This window comes from Miscanthus floridulus, chromosome 5 (genome assembly GCF_019320115.1).
Source record: "Miscanthus floridulus cultivar M001 chromosome 5, ASM1932011v1, whole genome shotgun sequence".
Lineage (NCBI taxonomy): Eukaryota > Viridiplantae > Streptophyta > Magnoliopsida > Poales > Poaceae > Miscanthus > Miscanthus floridulus.
In genome coordinates this window covers 1698929-1715358 of record NC_089584.1, presented here as the reverse complement: position 1 = coordinate 1715358, position 16430 = coordinate 1698929, and the positions used below count along the sequence as shown (strand labels likewise).

Genomic DNA, 16430 nt, shown 5'->3' with positions numbered 1-16430 from the left:
GTGCTACACCATGAGGTGGCCAATGATCCTTGCGGCGTTGTGTAGACCGAATAGGAACGCTGTTGGGGTGCTCTAGATGAGGTATTCCGAGGAGAGCGGTTCCCCTCCGGTGAGCTGCGTCATGACACTGGTGAACAAGAAGGTGAGGCAGCGCATGTCCTCTTAGGACGGTCGGGGTCCTAGGAAGGCATCGAGTTGGCGCTCTAGCCTCCTGTAATCAAAGTTGAGGGGCTAGTCGCTCCTAGGGGCATGGGCCTCCGGCACATGTAGCTATAGCTCCTCAAGCGCCTCGACGACTGCATTAAGGTCGGTGGAGTGGAGAGGCTGGACGGTGGTGGGAGCCTACGCCAAGTCTCCCTTTGTCATGATGATGAAGTCTAGGTTCCCAAAGCGCATGTGCACGCCTGGGACCTAGCTGACACCATGACTAGCCATTCGAGGCTTGATGTGGATGTTGAGACGCGCAAAAAGCCCCTACCTAGTGCGCCAACTGTTAGGGCCTCTTTGGCACGGCTTATGCTGGCTTTGGCTTCATCTATTTTGCGCAAATCGAGGCACTATAGCGTGAAGCCGTTTTGTAAGCCGGGGTTAAAATAAACTAGAAGCTGGGAAAAGCCAGTTTTTCTAGCTTCACCGGCTTTGCCTTCACCGGTGAAGCCGTTTTGGATGAGCTGTGCCAAAGGGGGCTTTAGTGTTTCGGATCACCGGCTAGTAATTTATATCTACGCGTCTAGCCCGGATGGTGTGCTCGGAGGACACAAGGATTTATACTAGTTCGGGCAGAATATCTCTACGTCCAGTCTACTACTGCTTGTGTTAACAGCACTCAGTTTGTAGTAGGGGTTATGGACGAGAGAGGGAAAAGGTCCCAAGTCTCTGCTGGAAGGATTGAAGAGTGCTGAGAGTTTGTTCAGCTGTGTGCTTGTTCTTGTGTGCTCGTTCTCCCTCTCCCCGTAGGGCGTCCTGCTTCCCCTTTTATAGGGGAAGGGGAAGGCGTAGGTTACAGAGAGAAAGGAGAAAAGTGAGGGAGAAAAAGGCCTCTAGGGCTACCGAGTCCTTTTTCTCCTTCATGTGTGTAGATGGAGACGAGGATGGCTCCACGTTGGGCTCCTATTCACCACTGGTGCCATGCCCCGGCGTCATCAGCTGGTCGTGGCGTCCCATCTCGTCCCAGCGGACGGCATGGTGAATCGACGTGCCCGTCAGCGGCCGTACGGGGTGTAGGCAGCACAGCGACCATACACGTGTCACTGTTGGCGATGTGAACCCTTGGGCGTGGCCTGACATGGCCATGGGTCACATCGATACATGCCTGCTTCCTACCCGGTGTTAGAAGTTTGACCCCGGGGTCATACCTTCTGACCTGTAGTGGTTGGAGGCGGTATGGGTCCCTGTCAGGCGAGACGGAGCCCATGCCCTAGGGGTCGAGCAAGACAGAGCCCGTCCCCTCAGGGTTGGGCGAGACGGCTCCCGTTCCCTTAGGGTCGGGCGGTACAGAGCTCGCGCCCCTAGGGTCGGGCGAGAGGTAGCTCGTTCCCTCAGGGTTAGGCGAGATGGCTCCCATTCCCTTGGGGTCAGGCGATATGGAGCCCATGCCCTAGGGGTCAAGCGAGATGGAGTCGTGCCCTCAGGGTCGGTCAAGACTGAAATACGTCCTTGATTATCTAGGTGAGTCATCGTCAGCGGTCCTTAGGTCCCTTCTTTGGGTATCCCTAATACTGATACCCGACACTAAGCCTGCTAAAGAAGAGGTCCAAACTGGATGGGATATGTTGATTACTTGTAATATAAGATATCGACTAGATATACTTAAAAGTCAAGCATACCATTTGATTCACACAGATCTGGTAGGATTTCTTTGTAATAAACTAGAAAATCGTAGATCTACGCAATTCGATATTTCATCTATAAAACTACCCCCGGACTGTATTAGGGAAGGTAACGGTGACTAGTTCCATAGCTCGAGCATCTCATAGCTTAGAAGCTAGAACCCTAGACAAACTCATCGGCACCCTTATAAACCCGAGCGCACGGCGCAAGGGAAGCATCCTCCATTGGACATAGGGTACCTTGTACTTGAATAACTCATGAATTGAATTGTCTCATGCATGATGAAAACTCCCTCAAGGATGTTGCGTCGGGTTGGACCAACTATATAATCTACTATTGTGTTGATTCAAATATTTGCTAATTTAGTGACAATTTTGAAGCTAACATTTAGCAAGCAAATTGGCTGATCCAGTTGAATTCTATTTGCTTCTTGGACTTTCGGAATCAAAGTTGTGACACCAAAGTTGAGACTAAAGAGTAGCGAGGTTCTCGATTGAAGATTATGCAACATTTGCATCAGATCCCTTCTGATGACATCACAAAACTTTGATAAAACTCAGCTCATAATCCATTTAGCCTAGTGCTTTATTGTGTTCCATCGCAAAACTACATTCTAAATTATAAAAATGTATTTTAGAATTAATCTAATGGTACACACTCACCGTTTCAAATAAGACATTTTGGCTTTTCTAGATAATAATTTTTGCTATGTATTTAGATATACACAATGTCTAGGAACAATATAAATAATGTATCTAGAAAAGCCACAATACCATATAATTTGGATTGAGAGGAGCATTACATATCATAAATATTATTTTTTAGTATTTAATAAAAAAATAGATTGTTGAATCATCAAAAGATGAGAATTATATATTTTTTTGGATTGGAGGATATATTGATTTGGCAAAGTGATTCTCCCTGGTAGTTTTTTTTTGTAATTACACAGTACAACGTAGATACCCGCAACGCATGTACACTCATCCCTATGAATGCAAGCATGCAAACCCTACCCTTATGAGCATCTTTGAAGACTGAGCTGGCAAATCCTCGAGATTGAAGAAGTCACCACATGCTCCTCACTGTTGACGAGAACATCGTCTACCATTGAATACACAATACCGTTAAATCATGTAATATTCACTCCCACGAGGAGTCGAACCTATGACCTCAGGTGCTATGGAGGCTCTTGTAACCACTAGGCTATGTAGAGGTAGCAACCGCGCATCGAACATATGGTGTTTTGGGCTGGATGCAATAAGGGTCTTTTTATAGGGATTATGTTCTAACTTTATAAAGCTGTTTTTTTTTTTGCTTCTCCTATCAAACAACTATTTGGAAACAGTTTATTTCTAAAAGTTCTCTAAAATGTGCTCTCACATGCTCAGGATAGACGCGAGCATTTTGCGGGCCGGGCTCAGGTCGAAATAAGATTTGGCTATTAAAGGCCTATTTTTTAAGATCGGACTCAGTGGAACCTAGGCCTAGACCAGTCGTCCTTGTAGTTTACAGTGTAGAACAACTAAAATAAATATTTCAGTCGAGCTCTAGCTAAGAAAAAGTTTTTGGGACAACAGGATTTGTGCCCAGACCCTACCCACTAAGGTTCTTTGGTGCGACCAAAACCTGATGGGCTCGGGCCGGGCTCACTTTGCTCATGTGTAGACAAGTAACGCTGGTGAAACTGAAAATATATACTAGCTTCTCCTAACTCCCTCCCTCTCTCTCTCTCTATTTCCTAAGAAGCTACCTAACGTTTTTCTAAAAACAACTTTAGTTTTACTGATCAACCCTGTTTATGGAACCATAGAAAAAAAAATCCGCTTTGCTAGTGAAGGTAAAGGTTAGCCGTACCAAACAACCCTTAACTTCTACTTATGTATACTCTGCGCCTGTGCATGCATGTCAATATTTACTTACAATATTATATTGCCACATATATTATGTATATATATAAGTGCACAAAAGGAACGCGGGATCGGAAAGGAATAAACCGAGGCATTACTCAGTCTCGTGTAGATGCAAGGGAAATAATATAATGCATATCCTGTTGGTGTTATGACGGTACATTAATTAGGAGCTTTCTATAGATAGATCGAATATAACGCGAGAATGTACCAAATGCCATTTTTTTTATGATGTAAATAATGTAAGGTGTTCCTCCACTAGCTGCGGGTATACTTCGGCTGATCGTATAACCGTTCCATGTCATGTGATGGTTGGCCATACCATAGCCGTGTCGTGCCTTCGTTTAGCGTGTGCATCGTGATTCCAAACTTTTTTTATGCATGTCTACACAAGACAAATAATTTGATTGAGAACTTCTCTCGTATGTGTACCTGAAGGAAGTTCAGCGTCCTCTTGAAAAACAAGGGTGAAAACGAGCATCGAGTCGAACTTTTAAGAGGGCATTTAGTTTGAGAAATGAGTGATCCATTATCATTTTTTTCACATTTTTTTATTATATCTTGTGCAGTGGCAATAATCATCACTACATTCTTTCTTAGTATAAACTAATAACTAGTATATAAGCATATGACAAATCGGATCATTTTACCAAATTATGGCTTGCACTTATGCATGACAAATTGGGTCAATTTACCGAAATTATGGCTTGCACTTATGTATGACGCGCCACCTCATCTAGAATTAGAGATTCTTTAAACCAAACACACTCCCTTAAGCTCAGGATCGGAGCGGCTAAAAAAAGAGAAAGGGAGGAGTGAACTGACTACAAAGCACATGCATAGAAGAATCCTCTTGTCCCCTCACCACTCAACCTTAAAACTTATATCATCATGTCTTATCTACTGCACACATATTTTTCTTCCTACCGCCGCCACTGACCCTTAACGGTTTTCCACCTCTTCGACCCAAACACCCCCAATCTCCTCTTTGGCTCCAGCGGTGCACCGCCAACTCCATTGCCGCCGCCACGTGAACCACCTCAGGCTCGCTACCTCCACTTGTAATCGGACTCTTCCATTTCTTAGGTGGGGATGGTATGGCGACCTCTCTAGCAACTCCTCGGTGCCAGAGATCATCAAGCCCCTAAAGTCCTAGGCCCCAATTCTAAAGCCTCAGATCTAAAGGCCGACAAGGTCCTTCATCTCTGGCGTCATCGGGTGAGCTTCTTCGTTTTCATTCTCTCTCCTATCATCAGCTTACGCATGTTGAATCCCTGCAACCAGAATTAAGCATTTCCTGAGTGAGAGAGAGAGAGAGAGAGAGAGAGAGAGAGAGAGAGAGAGAGAGAGATTTCACCAAAATGTTAGTGCCGAAGACCCTGAAGTCCAAAACCCTTCTAAAGCCTTCGATCTAAAGGGTGGTAAGGTCCTATGTTTCTGGCGTTGCCAGGTGAGTTTCTTTGTTTTTTTCATTTTGTTCTCTAATTATCAGCTTACGCGTGTTGAATCCCTAGGATTGGAATTAAGCATTTCCATAGAGAGAGAATGATTCATTAAAAGCTATTGTCGGAGATCACAAAGACCCTAAAGTCCTAAACCCTGATTCTGAAGCCTTAGATATCATGGTTCGTGAGATTGTTCGTCTCTAGCATAGCTAGGTGAGCTTTTTTGTTTTTATTTCTTTCCTCTTATTATGAAATTAAGCATGCTAAATTCCTGCTACCTTAATTAAGCATTTCCTAAGGGAGAGAAAGATTTTACCAAAAAGTTAGGCCAATCTCATTGGAGTTTCATAGAGCTTCATGAGCATTAAATACGCTGACATGTCACTGCATTGATTAAGGGAAAGATCATGAAAATTTCATGGGAGTAGAGATAGCTTCATGAGGATTAAACTCTTGTGCATTATTTTCAAAATATAAGTGTATTAGAAACTGGGCCATGAAACCCACTGACACTAGCTGTCGGAGATCACAGTGACCCCGAAGTCCATAACTCTAATTCCGAAGCCCAAATACAAATACATTATTTCACGTGTCTTAAGGTTAAATTTTGAAAAATTAATTCAACGTTTCTTTTGAAAAATTAATTCAAACCCCAAAGTCGGTAAAAAAGAGGTATTATACCTCTTTTAATAATGTCCTAAACTCTAATTCGGTTCAGATTTAAAAAAAAAAGAGGTATTATACTAGTACACCTCAATCTAATAATACGTGTATCCGTGGAAGGTTTTTGAAATCTGAACGGCGTTCGTTTGGTGCCTGCCGCGTGTCTCGTGGAATCCATCAATCACTGTATGTTGTATGTGAACATTTGGTGCCTGCCGCTAGCTACAGCTTTTACCGTTTTTTTTTTAAAATTTTTACATTTATAGCTTCTCTCTCCTCAGAGAGTAGAGACTAGAGACCCATCCAACTTTCTGGACTTGAACAGATTGCGGAATCCTTTCCATGTTTCCTCGAGCAGCGACGGGGTTCCAGCAAGGCGTCCGACCTCCAGGGTTCCAGCGAGGCGTTGCGGAGGCAATGGCGAATGATCCGCCACTCAAAGCAAGTTCCTTTCTTCCCCCGTTGACTTTGTTGTTTCGCACCACATTTCTTTAACCAGCTACCGCCCGCACTGTGTTTTCTGTCTTTTTTTTTCTCGTTTTGTTTTCAAATATTTGTTCACTGTCTTGATCTTAACTTTCTTTTACTAGCATCCAGTTGGCGCACATTTTTTTTTCAATCTTCGTCTTCTTCAGTCCTCAGCCACTCTGTGTTGCGTTACTGTTTCTAGCATTCTTCGTTCCCTGCAAAGACTTCATTTCGTCGCTCAATATTTTTTTCCCTCCTTGGTCGATTTGTCACCACTCGCTGCCAGATGTGATTTAGGAACACACAAAGCTTTGATCTTTGATTTTCGTTCTGATAGATAGATACATAGCCGAGCACCGAATGTGTTCCTGATTTCATCTGTTTTGGTGGGCTGCTCTGCAGAGGAAGAGGGGAAGGCCACCTGGCTCCAAGTCTGCCAAGAGCAGGATTGGGAGGCCACCTGGCGCGCAGTCCCCCAAGAGCAAGATGGAGCAGAAGATGGCTTTGGTCAAGCAGAGGGTCGCCTTGCTTGACAGTGCCAGCAACAGCAGCTGCAGCGACAGTGACAAGGTTGGTGTTTGGGTGCCCACGGTGAGACCCTGCGTGAAATGATCTAACACTGGCTTCAGAGTAGCACCGTTCCTTTGATTAAGCTCAGCACCTGTTCATAGTACTTCAAAACTATAGGAGGTGCTGCTGCTTTCTCTGAAGTCTGAATGTTGGTCGGTCCCTGAATCACTACTCTGAACTCGGCACTTCTGATATTGTAGTCTTTGATTTGATGGGTATTGTAGATTGTGTTGCCCTTCAAGCCTCTTTTGTTTGCTGTATGTTTGATCAAACGTGCCATCTGGAAATGTTCCTTATGTGCCGCATTAAAATGAAGTTCAGAAATTAGCCATTAGCTTTTTCATCATCAATGCAACAATATTATGCAGCTCTGTGATATATAGACTATGGGGTAGGGTGTGCGTTCGTGCGTTCATAGGGGTAAGTGTGCGCTCGTGTATGTGAGCGTCTGCATATGTAACTGGGTCTCGCAAAAAAAAAAGTTTGATATTGTCATCACAGGATAATCGTTGAATGAATGCAGAATGATGAGCTTGCTATTGTTGTTTGTCACCAGCCAGCGGTACTTCATTGTTGTGATACAGACGATGAGGGCGATGATATTCCTTTGAAAGTAAGAACACTGTTGCTCCATTCATAAGCAAGCATCACTACAAAAAAATATATATCAGGAGGCTTTTTTTTTCATTTTTATACAGAAATTCACTATATATGCAGTTGCTCCATTCACAGCTTCACTACTAGAAATTCTACATGACCAATATGCACTAGCATACTTAGGTCCCCTTTTCATGGCCTGCAGTTGCATTTATTTTTTATTTTAAGCTATCTCAAACCCCAGTTTCCATTTCATGAAAGGCTTTGAAGTCAAGGAGGCTGGACAGTGAGCAAAAAAAACTTTCTGGTGCCCCTCAGGCACACAATGCCCAAAACATCATTACTGGCATCACTAACATTGCTGAAGTAAGATATCCACACTTCCTGTTTTCATTTATAATCTCATAGTCCTTAGAAAAAAATTCTTTCAAAACCTAGGGCTTAGAAATTTTGTATGGTTGGCTCAAATTTTCTTATAAACATACACTACTAGTTAAGTGGACTTTACTATTTCCCTCTCCATTGCTCTATCTAGAATTGCTGTGTTTTTTCGAGCTCCAATTTTTCTTGCCTTTCCATTAGTACAAGCCAGAAGGAATGGATTAATTATGAATATGTTGTAACTTGACAGGCATCTGATATTAATGGCCAAAATTTAAGTGCTAGGTACTTCTTCTTGTCTTATGTTTTTCCTTTTCTCATAAGTAAACTGCATCTGAAGTTGTCAAAATTGTTTAATTGTTCACCTACATCTTTAATCTAATTCCAGTGTTCACGGCAACTGTGGATCCGCCATGGCTAGAGCTAAGGAGGTACAGGCGAAGTTGCCAGAAAACAATCTTAGCTTTACCAAGACTATGCTACCATCTCATGTCATCCGGGGGTTTTGGCTTGTAAGTTGCTACTGCTTACTAACTATTTGAATGTTTGACCAATGCTAAAGATTTGATCATTGTTTTTTATGGACAACTTATGCAACAAAAAAAATTTAATGCGAGGAGAGACATCCTGAAGAAACATTGAAACTGTTGAGAAGATTAAGTTAACTAAGAAAGTGACAAGTACCACATCACTCTCAGGATCTTAAAGCACACTGAGTGTCTGATTTGCAACCACCCATTAGGCCACTGCGCATTACAAAGGATATCACAAGTTTTGTACAATCCATCTGTGATCTGTCCCTTTTCTTGCTTCATCTTTATCGAACTTTTGTGTTCTGCTCCTAGGGTATGCCAACTGACTTTTGTAAGAAGCATCTCCCAAAGCAAGACACTGGAATTATGTTAGAAGATGAGAATGGAGAGGATCATCACACAACGTATCTAGGTTCCAGGCAGGGACTAAGTGGTGGGTGGAGAGGTTTCGCAATTAAACATGATATTAAGGTTGGCGATGTTTTGGTTTTCCAGCTTGTGGAATCAACGAAATTTAAGGCAAGTTCTTTTTCCATGTTTTGTCAAAATGTTTTTTTTTTCAATAATCTGTTCATAAGTAGGGGTAGATCCAGAAATGACACTTGGACAATTAAGGGTGTAAATAAAAAAAAACAGCAAATTAAATGGTCAAATTTATGTTAGAGAGGTAAACACCCTCCCCATTTCTTCAACGATATTTTAATTATTATTTTGTATATGTTTTACATTCAGGTATACATAATAAGAGCTAATGAATTTACAGCAACTGATGGAGCAATCAGTCTGCTGAATTTAGAAGCGCGCAAGAAAGGGAAGCTACTATCAAGTAAGTTCTTCTTGAAGTTGCAATAAGGAATCTCACCCTTTGATACATGGACATGGTCTAATAAATAAATAACTATTGAATCTCGTAAATTGAATGTTCTGATGATGTAGAGGCTACCAGAGTGGAGCACAGTGTCCCTGCAGACGATGACAATGACAACAACGTCATCTTCAGCGAAGCGGGCGGGCTCAGGATCTCGGATTCAGACATGGACTTTGGTGACGTGGCGAGCTTCAGCGACTTCAGCATTGTCGTGGACAGCCTGGTGATTGACTGCAAGTTCCAGGAGCACCTGCGGAGGACGTACTACGAGCTTTGCCGCTCCCAGAAGGCGTTCCTCCACAGGAACCTACTGAAGCAGCTAAACCTGACCCTCGTCGTGGGGGCGATCATGGAGACGGTCAGCATCGCAGAGGGCATCCGGGCATGCACAGTGGAGCGGTCGCCTTCCCGCGAGGACCTGCTGGTGTGGAAGAAGACCCTGGAGTCCGTGGCTCTGCTGGGCATGGACGTCGGGTTCCTGCTGAGGCGCGTCGACGACCTCCTTGGTGTGTCTGCCCAGGCTCAGCAGGCGAGGGACCAGTACAGGGAGATGAGTGCGGAGAAGGCCCGTGCCGCGGAGAAGATGAAGGCACTGGAGCATGCGTTGGGGAGCGTGAAGGACGCTCTGGGTAAGATTGATGCCGACATGGAGGAGGTGGAGGCAAGGGTGAATAGGAGCGGCGCAACGCTGCAGGAGCTAGCCACTGCACCATGGTGAATCTTGGTGGTTGCTAGGCTGTACTGAAGGTGGAGCGACTAGCTGCAAGGCTACTGAAGCCTGAAGGTGAGTGGTGAGACTGCTGCTAGTAACCGGTAATGGCGAGGCAGGCAGCGCCACATTTTGTGTACACCTTGAGGGACACTGGCAAGTTTGTTGCATTGCAGACTTGCAGTGCAGCGCAGCGCAGCGCAGAGTTGGGGCTGAAAGTCTAGGTGGGTAGCGGTAACAGTAACAGCAACACTCTTGCTGTCATGTCATGTTAGTATTAGTAGTAACTACGACACTCATCCGTCGCTGTAAATTTCTGTTAGCTCGTGTGTTGTGGTCATGTCCATCCGGAAAGACTTGGTGATGCCAGTGGCCAGTGCGCGATCGGCAAACTCGTGTGTGTTGCGCAAACAGCTGCGGATCCGGAATAAAATTCTACTTCTGTGACCTTTTGTATGAGATGAAGCTAGCTATCGTATAGAAAACAAGAGATGATAGATTGTTTGTATCGTGGACTTTCTAATCAAAATTGGTCGTAAATAAAACAGAAATATGAAATAAAACATTAGTTCGACATACCAATCATTTGTTATAGCAATTCCATGATACATATGGTGGCATTCTTTGTACTAACATTTTCCTTTTCGCCCCACCTGTGTTCAGTAGTCGTGGTCACCATAGTTGGCTATACAAACATGTGCTTTGGGCTGGCGTGTAGACAACTGTCGATCGATGGCCAAACTTGCTGCTGTTATATTGATTCAGGGTGTGCAGGTCCAAACATTACCCTGTTGGCTATTGAGTTTGTACGTCGTCTACCTCGAGTCAAAAGCTTGGCCATATGACGGTTCACTCGATACAAAGTTTTTATACGTATCTAGACATAATATACATCTAGATACATAGAAAAAAAATAATATATGTATGTACTTTAAAGACAAATGACATACATTTTGAAATGGAGAGGGAGTACAAGCTGTAAGGTAGGGCTATCACCACATCCCCATCTGGGACATGAGCCTGCGTAAATCATGTCCCCAACACTATCGTCATTTAGGGCTTGTTTGGATCACCACATTATTTACAAATTAAAGTTTAATAGACCTATTTTCTGTAAAGGAAATTGATTTAGATTTTGAACATGGTCCGACAGGAGTAGATGTGAGCCTTTTTTTTTTTTTTTTTTTTTTTTTTTTTTTTTTTTTTTTTTTTTTTTTGCAGAAGACAACCGTCAAGCTCCTAAACCCCCACAGGGCAAACATTTAGGATTTTGAAAGGGTGGCTTGTGGCATATTTTCAGTTATACACACACAGAAGTCTTTACTGAGTGAACATTAAGGATAAATAAGGATTTTGAGCAATTCAGACTAATGTCATTGGATTCCCTGCATTAAGACCGTGCATCATTCATGTGTTCAGTCGCATCGCTCATTGGATATGAGCAACAATTCAGACTGAGCATTAGTCATAACAGGTCCGTCTGTAGGGAAAGAAAGATGAGCTCCAAAGGAGGTGTCGGAATAGTTAGGTGCGAATCTATCTAATCAACGACTCGTTGTTTTAGCCCCTCCCAACAATCAGATTTTTTCCATACACTTACGCTATCTTATAATTATAGTTACATCGTCTTATTACTATATTTACAATAATTTTTTTAGTGTAATTTATTTGATGTAATTTAGGGATAACTGTAGATTCAAACAAATATATGCCAAAATTTTTAATTTTTTTTTCTATGGATTCTGAATACCAGAGAAATATATGTCAGAAAAAATACAAATTATAAACAATCTGTGAACGGGAGACGACGAACAAGACGAGCAGCAGCACGAACAAGTTGATGTGGTCGCACTCGTGCCGCCCTTGTGCGGGGCTTCTTGACCGGCGCCTCCGCCACCAGCGTCGTCGCCGCCGTCCATGCTTCAGGTCTTCCGCGGCGGGGTACACGTACACCCGGATCTCGTGCGCCGCGCTCGGAGGAACGCATGAGCCGGTTCCCGGCTGCCCGGGGCGCTGCCGCGCTGGGGTGCTCCGGCCCTTCCGCCGCGGATCTCGTACGCGGCGCCCGGAGGAGTCAGTGATGAGCCGAATCCGTCCGCCGGGGGCGGTGCTGTGCTGAGGTGATTTCCTGGGAAGGTGATGAATCGGAGGATCCACGGCGCGCATGCGGCAGGTGAAGCAAATCCACGGTCCAAAAACCGGTTGCTGGGGCTCGGTGAAACATGCGGTTGCATTGTCCGATAGCAATCCTGTTAGGTGCTCGTGAGGGAGCAACCCAGTGTCAAAAGAAGGAACTTCAAGCTCGTGAGGCAACAATCAAGCTTCAAGAACAGTAACTTCAAACTCGTGGGGCGGTGCTCAGGTTTCAAAAGCAGCTAGAAGAAGAAGAATCCCATTATCTCCATGTACGAGCTCTGTCTCCTTTCATGTCTCCGTAGCTCCCTCGACGCCGTCCCGCGCGGCAAGGGCCAGGATGTCCGCGCAGGCCGGAGAAGGTGGCGGGGGCAGGCACTCCTGCTCCACCGCCGCTTTTATCACGTCGATGTGCTTGAAGTTCCTCATGCCGAAGCTCCGGCGGGAGGCCTTCTCGGAGACGCTGGTCGTGGTGGGCTCCAGCAGGAGCGAGGCGTCGTGGAACAGGGCTCGCAGTCGCAGTCACGATACCGCCGTGTTGCCGTGCTTTGTGGTACAGGCTGCGCCACCTGCTCCTTGACGATGTCCTCGATCAGCTCGCGGGCAGCTCTCCGAGTAATAGCCCAGCCGAAGACCACCACCATTGCCGGCGTCCGCCGCGCCTGCAGGATGATCAAGTTAACTTACTCAATCGATCGTGAAGGGACGGAGCGCATGGAGAAGATGCAGAGAGAAAGGACAATGGAAATAATGTTAAGTTTTCACAGATGTGAATCTATGAATTGTCACCAGCCCCTACCCGCGGCCTCGCCCCACCGTGACTCCCGATGCAAGCGCGGCGAACGCGAGATTTAAGACGCGCGACCGCGCCAGCATCCCGTGCGGCCCTACTCGCCCCGTCCTCCCGATCGACGACGTTCATGCGCATCATAAGTGAGAGGGAGACGAGGAAGAGCGCAGAGGCGTGGACGAGCGCCTTGATGGCGATGTAGCGGCACCAGATAGGCGTGGCGCTGAGGAACTCGTCGGCGACGAGGCTGCGGAGTGACAACCCGGAGACGAAGGTGAGGTAGGAGCAGAACATGGTGGGCGGGTGCATGGCCTGCTTCTTGTTCGAGTGCTCCACGGTCATCGGCACCACACGATGTCCGGCGCGAGAAGTGTAACGATCAGCGTCGAGGACTGGATCGGCGTCGAAGGCGGCGCCGACGCGATTGGAGGCGAGACGGCGACCTGGAAGCGCGAGATCTCGCAACGCAGGGTTAGGGAGTCGGATATTGTGTAGGGTAGGAAAAGTACTAAACTGCCCTAATTATAATTAATTAATTTCGTAATTAAGACCTGCGGTAAATAATTTTTACGGGACGAACCGGTGGTTCCTCTCAAGCACAGTAACGAAGCTCTACTTTTACTACTTATACGTATATAGATATAATTTATAACTAAGTGTATATCAAAAACTGTGTATCTATAAAAATCAAAGCATCTTATAATTTAGATTGGACAAATTAAAAAGTGCAAGATGAGTTGGATTAAGAACAAGGTGAGGTGTACACCCAATCAACCATATCAATTTCCATTCTAGCGCGGTAACAATATATACTAGCAGGGAACCCCGCGCTTTGCGCGGGTAATAGTGGGGAAAAAATATTTGTTTTGCGTCAAAAAAAAAAAGAGAGGGAAAAACAGGGTGGTACTGTTCCTTAACGGGTAAGTACTGTTCGTAGCAACCCGTTACTGTTCCAAAACCCGGTTACTGTTTACGAAGCCGTTACTGTTCAGCAGGGAAAATACATCGCGCGTTGACTGTGCCGGTAACAGTTTTCTGTGAGAGGAGACGGAGTTTTTGGATTGCACGCTTATTATACTATTGTATAGATTCGGACCATACCATATATATACACCGTGACATACAAATTAGTACTCACGCACGCAAAAGCTTTCTTTTTTTCGCCACCGCTCGAGCGAACGTTGCATGCATGGCCCATATCACGCTCGGCTCGCCCGAGCCGCCTCCGTCGTCCCAGCACGGATGCCGCCGCCGTCTGCTCATCATCCTCGCGTCCACCGTCAGCGTGGCGCTCGCCGTCGCCGTCTCGCTGGCCATCTACTTCGCCGTGCGGCTGGGGCCGACGGGTGATGTCATCCTTGCTTCTACCGAGGCGATCAGGCGCACGTGCGGGCCCACGCTGTACCCGGCGCTGTGCGTCAGCGAGCTCGCGGCGCTCCCCGGCGCGGCGGCCGCGCGGGAAGCCGACCTCGTGCCCATGTCGCTCGACGCCACTCGCCGCAGCGTGGCGGACGCGCTCGCCGACGCGACGGAGCTCGTGGCCGCGCGGGCGCCGCCGGACGACGCTGCTGCTGGTGGCTACGACATCAGCGACTGCCTCGAGATGCTCGAGGCCGCTGCCGACCTACTCAACCGCTCGGTCCGCGCCGTCACGGTGTCTACAGCTGCGGGCGCCGCCGCCGCCGACGTGCACGACGACGTCATGACCTAGCTCAGCGCGGCGCTCACGTACCACGACACGTGCCGCGACGGCCTTCATGAAGAAGTTGACGCCGACCGCGGCGGCGGCAAGGACGGCCACACCGTCAAGGCCCAGATGCTTCGGTCCCTCGCCAACCTCAGGGAGCACCTAAGCAACAGCCTCGCCATCTTCAAGGCACAGGGAGCACCGGACGGCGACGTCGCCGGCGTCACCGTCCAGAAACGACAGCTACTGTCAGCCAGCAGCGGCCACGGAGACCTCACCTTTGGGGCCCCAAGGTGGGTAAAGCACAACGATCGCCGGCTCCTCGATGCTCCGACCGCTGACATCGTGCCCGACATGGTCGTGGCCAAGGACGGCAGCGGAACGCACCAGAGCATCGGCGACGCCGTGGAGGCTGCTCCCGTGCACAGCACCCGCCGAGTCGTGATCTACATCAAGGCCGGCGTGTACACCGAGAACATCAGTGTGGCGCGCAACAAGACGAATCTGGTGCTCGTCGGCGACGGCGCCGGCCAGACGGTGGTGGTCGGGCGCCGCAGCGTCGGGGACGGCCTCAGGACTTTCGACACGGCAACGCTGTCGGTGTCCGGGGACGGGTTCATGGTGCGCGACCTGACGGTGGAGAACCGCGCGGGGCCCGGGGCGCACCAGGCGGTGGCGCTGCTGGTGAGCGCGGACCGGGCGGTGGCGTACCGGTGCGCCGTGGTGGGGTACCAGGACACGCTGTACGCGCACGCGCAGCGGCAGCTGTACCGCGAGTGCGAGGTGGCCGGCACGGTGGACGCCGTGTTCGGCAACGCGGCGGCGGTGCTGCAGAACTGCACGCTGCGTGCGCGGCGGCCGCTGCCGGAGCAGAAGAACACGGTGACGGCGCAGGGACGCGCGGACCCGAACCAGAGCACGGGGTTCTCGGTGCACGGCTGCCGGCTGGTGCCGTCGCCGGAGCTGGAGCGCGCCGTGCGCGGTGAGTACTCGACGAACTCGACGTACCTGGGCCGGCCGTGGAAGCCGTACGCGCGGGTGGTGTACATGGAGTCGTACATGGGGGCACACGTGGACGCCGCCGGGTGGCTGGCGTGGGACGCGTCGGCGCGCGTGCCCGACGACACGGTGTACTACGGCGAGTACCGGAACTACGGGCCCGGCGCGGAGCTCGAGGGGCGCGTGGCGTGGCCGGGACACCGCGTCATCACGCTGGCGGAGGAGGCGATGGAGTTCACGGTGAGGAGGTTCATCGGCGGCTACTCGTGGCTGCCGGCCACCGGGGTGCCGTTCGAAGGCGGCTTGACTGCGTGATGCATGCATGCATGCATGGCAGACACGTACGTAGTCTTAGTCTAGTTTGGTTTAATTTTAGAGAAGCTTTAGGATTATTAATTTAACTAGGTAGCGTGTTGTGCATTGCTACATGACAGTAAAACTTTTGTACTAAAAACACAAGGATCGCACGATAAAATAACAATACCATGAAAATATTAAAGTAACATTTAATCCAAAAAGCAAAATTTGTGAAATTAACACCGTCACGGAGAGCGCGGTGTCATAGGCTCACCGACTCGGTAAGGGCCGAGCGACAACCTTGCCCATACCTATAAAAATCCAAAACTTAATGCATTAACCATGAATTTACGAGTAATCAAGTATGTTTTAGAGAAAGAAGAATCGATGTGGTAAAGATAGAAAGGATAAATAGGTCAACGGAACTATCAGAATTGTCATGAACTCTTTAAGGTTTTTCCTAAGCAGCTAGTTCTCAGTTTGCTATACAATGTCAAATGATTTGTGCATCCACCGGATAGCAATCTAGACACTAATAGACTTCGATCACATT

At 47.6% G+C, this 16430-nt stretch overlaps 2 protein-coding genes and 1 pseudogene across 6 annotated transcripts; 2 read left to right on the top strand and 1 right to left on the bottom strand.

Moving 5' to 3' along the window:
- The first annotated feature begins 4687 nt into the window (after positions 1–4687).
- LOC136451308 (B3 domain-containing protein Os01g0234100-like) lies at positions 4688–10418 on the top strand. Of its 5 annotated transcripts, none has more exons than XM_066452016.1 (10): positions 4688–5187; positions 6204–6286; positions 6716–6883; positions 7407–7496; positions 7742–7846; positions 8112–8146; positions 8250–8373; positions 8707–8913; positions 9127–9220; positions 9331–10418. In XM_066452016.1, the coding sequence occupies exons 1-10, from the start codon at positions 5169–5171 to the stop codon at positions 9978–9980; spliced, it is 1575 nt and encodes a 524-aa protein (XP_066308113.1). In that variant the 5' UTR covers positions 4688–5168; the 3' UTR covers positions 9981–10418. The 5 variants fall into 5 exon arrangements, with proteins under 5 accessions (XP_066308113.1, XP_066308112.1, XP_066308111.1 ...); XM_066452015.1 differs by having other exon boundaries at positions 6171–6286; positions 7440–7496; XM_066452014.1 differs by having other exon boundaries at positions 6171–6286.
- A 1327-nt stretch (positions 10419–11745) lies between these two features.
- Positions 11746–13344, bottom strand: LOC136451307 (uncharacterized). Its single transcript, XM_066452013.1, has 2 exons — positions 12904–13344; positions 11746–12766 (listed from the first exon to the last, which is right to left on the bottom strand). Exons 1-2 carry the CDS (start codon positions 13234–13236, stop codon positions 12530–12532), a joined length of 570 nt encoding a protein of 189 aa, XP_066308110.1. The 5' UTR covers positions 13237–13344; the 3' UTR covers positions 11746–12529.
- Positions 13345–14083: 739 nt separating this feature from the next.
- LOC136451248 (probable pectinesterase/pectinesterase inhibitor 61) lies at positions 14084–15895 on the top strand (annotated as a pseudogene).
- Positions 15896–16430: the final 535 nt, after the last annotated feature.